At 41.0% G+C, this 11,231-nt stretch overlaps 1 protein-coding gene across 1 annotated transcript; it reads left to right on the top strand.

The window, feature by feature from the left end:
- Positions 1-277: 277 nt before the first annotated feature.
- Positions 278-978, top strand: LOC735669 (cyclin-dependent kinases regulatory subunit 1-like). The gene has a single exon (XM_054676525.2). The coding sequence runs from the start codon at positions 278-280 to the stop codon at positions 515-517; it is 240 nt and encodes a 79-aa protein (XP_054532500.1). The 3' UTR covers positions 518-978.
- The last annotated feature ends 10,253 nt before the right edge of the window (positions 979-11,231 follow it).

Raw genomic sequence — 11,231 nt, forward strand, 5'->3', positions numbered from 1 at the left:
ATATACATTGCCAAGATTATCACCAGAAACATCCCAGATCTTATATAGGAAGATGAGGCCGTTTCCAGGGCAGCAGAGAAGTGAAAAAACTCTGAGCCGACGGTAAGAGAATCAAACTTCAACACCCACAGTGCAGTGCCCTTGCCCCATTCTGCCTGGCACCAAGTGCATAGAAAATTTTCCCCCAACTGGAGGCCAAAGTGGGTGAGAGCACATGCTGTTGGGAGTTGCTTGGAGGTTGGCGGTGTAGGGCTGAAGGCTAGCAAACCAAGCAATCATGTTGCACAAACAAATTTACTATTCGGACAAATATGACGACGAGGAGTTTGAGTATCAACATGTCATACTGCCCAAGGACAAAGCCAAGCTGGTCCCTAAAACCCATTTGATGTCTGAATCTGAATGGAGGAATCTTGGCATTCAGCAGAGTCAGGGATGGGTCCATTATATGATCCATGAACCAGAACCTCACATCTTGCTGTTCTGGCGCCCACTACCCAAGAAGCCAAAGAAATGAAGCTGGCAAGCTACTTTTCAGCCTCAAGCTTTACACAGCTGTCCTTACTTCCTAACATCTTTCTGATAACATTATTATGTTGCCTTCTGTTTCTTACTTTGATATTTAAAAGATGTTCAATACACTGTTTGAATGTGCTGGTAACTGCTTTGCTTCTTGAGTAGAGCCACCACCACCATAGCCCAGCCAGATGAGTGCTCTGTGGACCCACAGCCTCAGCTGAGTGTGACCCCAGAAGCCACGATGTGCTCTGTATGCAGAACACACTTGGCAGATGGAGGAAGCATCTGAGTTTGAGACCATGGCTGTTGCAGGGATCATGTAAACTTGCTGTTTTTGTTTTTTCGTGCCGGGTGTTGTATGTATGGTGACTTGTGGATTTATGTTTCAGTGTATTGGAAACTTTCCATTTTATTCAAGAAATCTGTTCATATTAAAAGCCTTGATTAAAGAGGAAGTTTTTATAATCTACAAAAAAAAAACAATTTCCCCCAACTCCCTGTTTCTACACTGGAAAAAGTAAGATTGAGGTGCACAATCAGCTTCCCCACCATCTTGGGTTCCCAGGCAGGATGTTTCTGCTTTAACCCACTGGAAGCATTGCGAGTGCCTGAAGGGAAAAATATTCCTGAGGACAGGCAGTGACAAAGGTGGGAGGCAGGATTACCATCCCCAGACCTGAAAACTCATAAGCAGGAGACGCCAAATCAGAGTGGCTGCTCAGCAGCATGACGCCAAATCAGAGTGGCTGCTCAGCAGCACCAAGCTATAGGAGGTTCATCCTACAGATCCCCTGGGCATGAACCACTAGACAGCCTTCCTAAAATGCTGGGATATCCCCTTTAGGACCTCCCCCATTTGGATTGGGCAGTGCGCCGATTGTTTACTAGAGCAGAGGTGAACTTGAGCTTAAAGCACCACCTAGAGCTAAAAGGAGGCAGTGACCTAGCAGTAAACAACTTCTAAGCAAATATATCCAATTAAAAAAAAAAAAAGCCAGACAGAGAAGACTGGAATAAATAACTCATCCTTCAATGCAAAGACATAGACATATAAACACCGGAAACAACAACAAACAGGGAACTATGACCTCTCCAAATGGACAAAGCAAAGAACCAGTAACTGACCCTAATGAGATGATGATATGTGACCTCTCTGACCAAGAATTCAAAATAGTAGCTTCAAGGAAACTCAGTGATCTCTAAGATAACCGAGAAAAGCAATTCAGAAACTTATCAGGCAAATTTAACAAAGATATTGAAATAATTTAAAATAAAAATAAATCTTTGAACTGAGAAATACATTTGCTGAACTGAAAAAGGAATGGATTAGCAGTGCATACAACATGGATGGATCTCAAAATAATTTTTCTGTGTGATAAAGGTCAAACAAAAAAGAGTACCTGCTATATGATTCCATTTCCATAAAACTCTAGAATATGCTTACTAATCAATAGCAGCAGAAAACAGATCAGTGGTTGCCTTGGAATGGAACATGTGGGAGAGGATTACAAACACTCATAAGTAATGAACAGAATGAGGGACATGGTCAAATAGCAGCTGCCTTGTGGGTTAAAAGAATGTGAAAATAACTTCAATCGAGTAAAAAGTTAGTATAGAAAGGGGAAGCAATTTTATAAATAAATGCTAGTCATTCTCAATTTCATAAATTATTTCTAAATGTATTTTGTTAGTAGCCTGTCTTATTTTTTGAAATTTGAGATTGTTTCATTTAAATTTAAAAAACAGGGAAATACACACACAGCACATCTCAATGAGGAACGAGATTGCAATCATTGTGACCAGACATTACCAGATAATGTATCATGCCTTGTAATATAAATTATGGCTGAGAGAAGGCAAAATGCTCTTTTTTTTTTTTTGCGACGAAGTCTCACCCTGTCACCCAGGCTGGAGTGCAATGGCGCTATCTCGGCTCACTGCAACCTCCGCCTCCTGGGTTTAAGTGATTCTCCTGCCTCAGCTTCCCGAGTAGTTGAGATTACGGCCGTGCGCCTCCACGTCCAGCTAATTTTTGTATTTTGAATAAAGACAGGGTTTCACCATGTTGGCCAGGCTGGTCTTGAACTCCTGACCTTGTGATCCACCCGCCTCGGCCTCCCAAAGTGCTGGGATTACAGGCATGAGCCACTGTGCACGGCCCAAAATGCTCTTTTAAAGTAATTCAGACAGGATTCTAGCTCCCAATAAATAAAAGGAACAATGGATTTTTCTTATATAACTTGGTCTTCTGCCTCTTGTAGAGAAAGTTTGCAAAGAAAATTAATTTCTGTAAAGGCAGGATGTGTTTGCTCTCAAATTCTCTAGAAGATCAACTAGAGCTCCTCTTCTTTATGCCCCACTTCCCTATGACCCTCTTTCCATAATACAGACTACAAGGCTCTGCAACTGTCTGCCTTGGAGGAGTGGTAACTGGAAGGAGGAGAAAAAGACATTGAAATTAGGGGTACTTGAAGCTGCAAAATCTCCAAAGCTCCAGAAAAGACTGATGAGTACTGTGATTTAGTTATTTCTAATGGGGGATTTGGCAAATACTTAGGGCAGGGCCTTGTCTCCTTTCCCAGTGATGTAGTTTGGGTGTTTATCCTGGCCCAAATCTCATGCTGAAATGTAATCTTCAGTGTAGGAGGTGGGGCCTGGTGAGAGGTGTTTGGATCATAGGGCAGATCCCTCAAGAATTGCTTGGGCCATCCCCTTGGTGATAAAATGAGCTCTTGCTCTGAGTTTACAGGGGATCTGGTCATTTAAAAGTCTGTGGCACTTTCCCCGGCTCTCTCTCTCTCTCTCTCGCTCCTGCTTTCACTATGCGAAATGTCTGCTCCTGCTTCACCTTCCAACATGAGTAAAAGCTCCCTAATGCCTCTCTAGAAACCAAGCAGATGCCAGCAGCATGCTTCCTGCAAAGCCTGCAGAACCATGAGCAAATTAAACCTCTTTTCATTATAAATTACTCAGTCTCAGGTATTTGTTTATAGCAATGCAAGAACAACCTAGTACACCACATTAAATCAAAGAGGATAAGATAAAGAAAGGGCTTGAGAAGCATATCAGTTTGGGTTCAATCAGGGGAAAAACACACAAAGAAATGTTATAAACAATTATTGGCTGGGCATGGTGGCTCACGCCTGTAATCCCACCACTTCGGGAGGCCAAGGTGGGTGGATCACTTGAGGTCAGGATTTGGAGACCAGCCTGGCCAACATGGTGAATGAAGCCCTGTCTCTACTAAAAATAAAAAAAAATGTAGCTGGGGGTGGTGGCAGGCACCTGTAATCCCAGCTTCTTGGGAGACTGAGGCACAAGAATCACTTGAACCTGGGAGGCAGAGGTTGCAGTGAAAGGAGATTGCACCACTGCACTCCAGCCTGGGTGACAGAGTGAGACTGTCAAAACAGTCAAGACTGTCAAAACTGTCAAAACAAAACAAAACAAGACAAAACAAAGCAAAACAAATAAAAAAAACAATTATTAACTATAACAGAGGATTGAAGAAATGAGAGACTGCCTAGTAAAAGGTAAGGAGAACACTACAGAATATAAGAACAGCAGATATAGAAGTCGACACACCAGGTCCCAAAATAGAGTTCCCAAGGAAGATTACCTCACCCAGGGATGAGATCCAGACCTCGTCAGCAAGTCATGGTTATGACTCACTGATAGAGAAGTTGTGGTGTCTCACCAGCAGAACTTGCTGGTGTTAAATAAAATTTGTGGAAGGCAATTGAGTTGGACAGAGCTGCTGTACTATACCCCAATAGACCAGCCCAAAACGGAATCACTCATGCTAAGGTTCCATGTAACCAAACTGAAACCTAAGCTGTTTACTTGTAAGATTTGACCTTCCAAGAAATCAGGAAAGAAATGAGAGCCAAATTCCCAAACAGGCCAGTTTTCTAAAAGAAAAACAGGAGATTCACAGCAACCAACCAAAAGGGGCCAAGGCAACCTGAGCCAGCAGGATAAGAAAATCCCCTTTGCTTTAACTCATACAAGAAAAGTAACCTGTTGTTAACCAATCCACCTTTTGCACTAGGCTGCTTCCTTGTTCCTGCCAAAGTTATCTTACAAAAACTGACTGTTCTGCTATGCCCAGTGGAGTTTCTGTCTATTTTGTAGACTGGATGATGCCCAGTTCATAAATTACTAATAAAAGTCAATTCTATTTTTAAAAATCAATTTGTTGAAATTTCATACTTTAATGCTAGAAACCCACCTTCTGTTAACTTGCTAGAAAAAAAAATCCATCATCAAGGATTCCCAGGAAGATGTTTACAGGGAGGTTTCTCATGAGAGGCACTCTGCTACAAAACCACCCAAGGTGGGGGCCAGGTGAAGCTGCTGGACACTACATGCTGCTGGCAGCTGTGCACTGTGGGGACTGGGGACTGGAGAAACTGCCTACACTGGAGAAGCCCAGAGCCCTACAGGAGAGTGCCTGAGCAAGCATACCAGAGCATGAAATGAAATACTTTTCTCCTACAATGTCTCTCCAGCACCTTCTACTGACAAAGATGAACTTTGTGCAGCTGGCAAAAGAAGCATATTTAAAGGGCCCAGACCCATTTTCCCATAGCAGACAAAAAGGGCGAATATGGACCTCAGAGTCAATGAATCAATAACTGGCACAGGAAGTGAGAAAGAAAGCAGAGAGGAGTCAGTGAGCAAGATGATGTTCATGGGGAAAACCCTTGGAAGGCCTAAGAAATGCCTACATAGGACACCTCCTGCATACACACAAGGTTCTTATGTATAGAAAGTAGCTGAGTGCTGGTCCTCCTCAGCCCTCCATCCATAAGCATTAGCTACTAGTTCTCTGCAGGTATGAAAAGTTAGTATTTGCTCTGGGTCTTGTGTGCACTGCTTTCAGAAAACTATGGTGGCCCTGGCAGAGAGAAGTATGCCCATCCCCCAGGGTCTTCAACTAGCATTGGCTGTATTTATAAGGTTAGTTACTAAAGGCCAAGGAGCACTTACCCAGAGATGGTGGCTTAAACAGACTAACAGTATACTCACTTCCCCGACTTTCCCTTCTCCAGCAGGGAACCAAAAAGAAAAGTAAGGATAATGTAAGAAACATTTATTAAGTATCCTTTATCACACACTATACTAGGCACTTTTATATATATGTATATATTTCATATACATACATTTTACAGAAGAGGTATCTGAAAATTAGTGGACCAAGTAGCAGAACTATGACTTAAACTCTTAACTTCTAACTCAAATCCAGAGCTAATTCCATTAATCCAAGTGGAAGACTGGCTTCCCATATATATCATCAAGACGACTTGTTGATCAGACAAAGTTGACTTTATTCTTATTGAAGTAAAAGAAAGAAACCATGACAGAATCTTGGGCAGGGAACGGAAAGTTAAGATATTTATGAGAGTTTGAAATCTGACTTAAGGCAGGCCTTTCAATTAGGGGTCTTATTATTGGGTAAGAATAATAGTTTAGGATTGGTAGAAAAGGCAAGATGAGGATTTTAAGAAAAGGAATTCAAAATATCTGGGGTATAAATCGTTGTTTGATGCTTTCTATAGAAGAGTCAATATGTCTTTCGAAAATTTCCCAGAATGAGCAACAGTTATTTGCAGTTATGATCTTCTTGGGCAAGAGTCTCTTAGGAGAGTCTCTTTCAGAGTACTGAAAGTCCTAGCTCCAGCAATCAGAGAAGAAAAAGAAATAAAGGGCATCCAATTGGAAAGAAAGACCAGGAGCGGTGGTTCACACCTGTAATCCCAGCACTTTGGGAGGCCGAGCGGGGCAGATCACCTGAGGTCTGCAGTTCAAGACCAGCCTTGCCAACATGTTGAAACCCTGTCTCTACTAAAAATACAAAAATAATAATAATTAAAAAAAAATAATAATAGTAGCTGGGCGTGGTGGTGGGTATCTGTAATCCCAGCTACTCGGGACGCTGAGGCACAAGAATCACTTGAACCTGGGAGGTGGAGTTTGCAGTGAGCTGAGATCATGCCACTGCATTCCAGCCTGGGCGACAGAGCAAAATTTCTTAATACCTCACAAGCAAAAATGGACAAATGGGATCACATCAATTAAAAACCTTCTGTGCAGCAAAGGAAACAATCAACAAAGTGAAGAGACAACCCACAGAATGGGAGAAAATATTTGCAAACTACTCATCTGACAAGGGATTAATAACCAGAATATATAAATAGCTCAAACAACTCTATTGGAAAAAATCTAATAATCCAATTTTAAAATGGGCAAAATATTTGAATAGAGATTTCTCAAAAAAAGACATACAAATGGCAGACAAGCATATGAAAAGGTGCTCAACATTTGGAGAAATGGAAAAATGCAAATCAAAACTACAATGAGATATCATCTCACCCCAGTTAAAATGGCTTATATCCAAAAGACAGGCAATAACAAATCCTGGCGGGGATATGGAGAAAAGACAGCCCTTGTACACTGTTGATGGGAATAAGGCCGGGTGTGGTGGCTCAAGCCTGTAATCCCAGCACTTTGGGAGGCCAAGGCAGGAGGATCACAAGGTCAGGAGATTGAGACCATCCTGGCTAACATGGTGAAACCCCGTCTCTACTAAAAATACAAAAAAATTAGCCGGGCGCGGTGGCAGGTGCCTGTAGTCCCAGCTATTCGGGAGACTGAGGTAGGAGAATGGCGTGAACCTGGGAGGCAGAGCTTGCAGTGAGCCGAGATCACGCCACTGCACTCCAGCCTGGGCAACAGAGCGAGACTCCGTCTCAAAAAAAAAAAAAAAAAACACTGTTGATGGGAATAAATTAGTACAATCACTATGGAGAACAGTTTGCAGGTTCCTCAAAAAAGTAAAAATAGAGCTACCATATGATCCAGCAATTCCACTGGATATACTGTATTTACTCACAAGAAAGGAAATCAGAGTATTGAAGCGATATCTGCATTCCCATGTTTCTTGCAGCACTGTTCACAATGGCCAGAATTTGGAAGCAACCTCAGTGTCCATCAACAGAGGAATGAATCAAGAAAGCATGGTACTTATACACAATGGAGTACTATTCAGCAATAAAAAAGAATGAGATCCTGTCATTTGCAACAACATGGATGGAACTGGAGGTCATTCTGCTAAGTGAAATAAACCCAGCAAAGAAAGATAAACATTGCAGGTTCTCACTTATTTGTAGGATCTCAATATCAAAACAACGAAATTTACAGACATAGAGAATGGAAGGATGGTTACCAGAGGCTGGAGAGGATAGTGGTAGGTGGTGGGGGCAAGTTACCAATGGTTAATGAGTGCACAGAAAATAGAAACAGTGAATAAAACCTAGTATTTGATAGCACAACAAGGTGCCTGTAGTCAATAATAATTTAATTGTACATTTTTAAATCACTAAAAGAGTCGAATTGGATTGTTTGTAACACAAGGAATAAATAAATGCTTGAGTGGATGGATACCTCATTTTCCATGATGTGATTATTATGCATTGCATGCCTGTAACAAAATATCTCATGTACCTCATAAATATATATATATATATATATATATATATATATATACCTGCTATGTACCCACCAAAATTCAAATAAAATATTTTTAAAAAACAAAAAAATTTAAAAACATTTAAAAATTTTAAAAATAAAGACAATGAGGCTGGGTGCAGTGGCTCACGCCTGTAATGCCAGCATTTTGGGAGGCCGAGGCGGGTGGATCACGAGGTCAGGAGATCGAGACCATCCTGGCTAACACAGTGAAACCCCATCTCTACTAAAAATACAAAAAAATTAACCAGGTGTGGTGGCAGGCGCCTGTGTCCCAGCTACTCGGGAGGCTGAGGCAAGAGAATGGCATGAACCCGGGAGGCAGAGCTTGCAGTGAGCCAAGATCATGCCACTGCACTCCAGCCTGGGCCACAGAGCGAGACTCTGTCTCAAAAAAATAAAATAAAATAAAATAAAATAAAATAAAATAAAATAAAGAGTGGAGGATGGAGTAGTAAAGTTACATTAATGATTGTAAATAGTGAGCTCTGTGGGCGTAGATGGTTTTGGTTGTCATCCATAAGGCCTTTTTCTTCTTGATGATCATAAAAATTCAAGCATCGTACGTGGCAAAGTATTCTGTACGTGAAATGATCATTAACCGATTTCAATATTAAGACCACTGTAAGCATACTAACTCCTATATGGAAGTAGTAGAACTTCCTATGTGCTCTACATATACCAGCTCATTTAACCATCATACAACTCTATGTGGTAGGTACTATTTTCATCCACATTTTATAGATAGTGAATTTACACATGGAAAGGTTGAGTAACTTGCTCTAGGTCAAATGCAGTAGGCAACCGAGTTGGAATTTGAACCCAGGCAGTCTGATTCCAGAGTGCTTGCTCAGGACCAATATACTAATTGTTCCATGTTAGGGTTTTTCAGCTACCTTTTCCTCAATTCAAGTGCAATTCCAATAATTCAGTTCAGCAAGGTGATTTGCCCAAGGTCATTCAGTTAATAAGTTATGGCCTTAGAACTAAGTTTTCAGGCTACTTCACCTAAGTAATGTTTTCCCTGCCCTTCTCTCGGTCTTCCATAACTAACTCTTCAATTTCCAAAGAACTATTAGCAAGTCCATTAAATATTGCCCAACAAAGACAAAATACACACAAAAAACTAGTTCTTTATTAACCTAAGTTGGAGGTCTCTGCAAGTTAGAGCACTGACTGAACTTTGATTCCTGCTATAAAATACGAAGTGAGAAAGACGCAAAATTTTCATGTTCTCACAGTTTTGAAGTGGCTTTGCTAAACAACCTTCATAAGGAAGCAACTAAGAGTAATAATCCCTTACTTAAAACAAATGTTTAACTCTTATAATAGAAATGTAAACACAGCAATGATTTGTGATTTCTCAATATGTTCTTCTTCACTAAAGGGCATTTGATCTGTAGTCAGGATAAATGTACTACAAACTTAAAACTTCCAAAAATAAGGACACAGAGAAGAAAGATAAGCTATGAAATAAACCTTATTTGGATAAGAGAAAATAAAGCATGGCACCATTAAATTTCTAATACTAAAGTTTTCTTTCCATTAACTCAGGAAATACAGCTTTATAAAGGTCATTGGGATTGGCCTTCTTTGGATTTTAAAAGAATAATAACACCTGTCTTTCAGTTGCTGTGCCCATTTTTGTGAATTCTGAAGTTGATGGGCAAGTTGGTTTTCAACTCTGAGCAAAGGAAAAGATAGGTGTTGTAGGGTCTCAGAAAATGATACCCCAAAATGAAGGTCTCAGAAGCAGTTATTTCTGACTTTCTCCTGCCCTCTTATCGCTGGCCTCTCATTCTCCCCCAAGGCTAGCTACAGAAACTAGAATCCCTCTTCCCCAAAATGAGTCAGAAGCCAGAACCCCTTTCTCCCAAAGCCAGCCATAAAACCTAAAATTATTACTCTAACTTTCTCCCTGCCTTTCTGTGTAGAAACTGGCCATGAAGACAAACTATCTAATCTACCTTGTTTGACTGTCATGAGACCCCCCACTCCAGACAGGGACCTGCCCCATACCCAGAAGGAAGGAGTGCATGCTCAGAGGCCAAGAAGAATTTAGACAGACAGGCCTTACTTGGTTTCCCCACATTTTTTGTCCAATCATATTTCTACACAGCTATCTGTACTTCGTTGAACCTTAGCAGGAAAATGGACAGTTTCTCCTGTATCTTTGAGTTTTCATTGTGAATGCTCTCACGTTCGTGTAAAATTGTGATCAAATAAATTTGTGTCTGTCTTTTGTCGGTGATTTTCAGCAAACCTTCAGAGGGTGAAGGGAATGTTTTCCCTTGGTCCCTACAGTGTGCAACTTATAGACAATTGCCAATGAAGATATTGCCTTTCTTTGTTGTGCATTTCACAATCAGATTATGTAACTTTTTCACGGTATGTCATCAGCAGCAGCAACGTATTTAAATAACATGCTAAGTACACAAGTATACTTGGCTTTTTACTTAGTGTGATTTGAAGTGGACTTTGTTGCTTCCTGTCTTTCCTTTTAGTGGGTAGAATGAAAGGAGAAGAGAGAAAGAGGTAGGGGGTGACAGGAATGTTCTTATAGGCCTGCTTGGAGAAAGGCATGAACGTGCTCCCTATTCATCCCCCCAACCCAACACCCACGCCCACATTACATAAGCAGCTCCATTCAGATGAAAGAAGCTCATTATATTGCCTTGAAAATGACACAATAATTGTGTGTCTCTCAGCTGCCTTTCCCTGTATTTACATCCCCAAAGCCATGCAAAATTTCCACTCCTAATCCAACCCCAAACCCTCCTCACCCTGCACTCATTCTTTTGATACCATTTCCTTAAGAACCAAACATTGTGGAGGTTGTCACCTAGGTCGAAACCAGGTTAAAAAAATATTATACTGAAGAAAAAACACTTCTCAAGCAGCAAGCAAATATTTGCTGAGAGCCTATTATGAGGCCATACCTTTACTTAATGCCAGGTAGACCAAATACAGGAAGTGCCCTCCTAAACAAGAGACTAACCCTGTCCTTTGACAACGAGGGATTCTCCTACGTGAACAGCCACCTCAGCCTTAAGTTTTGACCATCCCTCCAAGATACAACAAGCCAGAATTTTGTCTCTACCTTAAAGAGTAAAATTTCTGGACTTAGAAGTTGGAAGATTTGCACTTAAGTTCGGGCTCAGTTCCCTAATAACACATATCAA

The sequence above is a fragment of the Pan troglodytes genome, chromosome X, assembly GCF_028858775.2.
Source record: "Pan troglodytes isolate AG18354 chromosome X, NHGRI_mPanTro3-v2.0_pri, whole genome shotgun sequence".
In the NCBI taxonomy this organism is placed as follows: Eukaryota; Metazoa; Chordata; class Mammalia; order Primates; family Hominidae; genus Pan; species Pan troglodytes.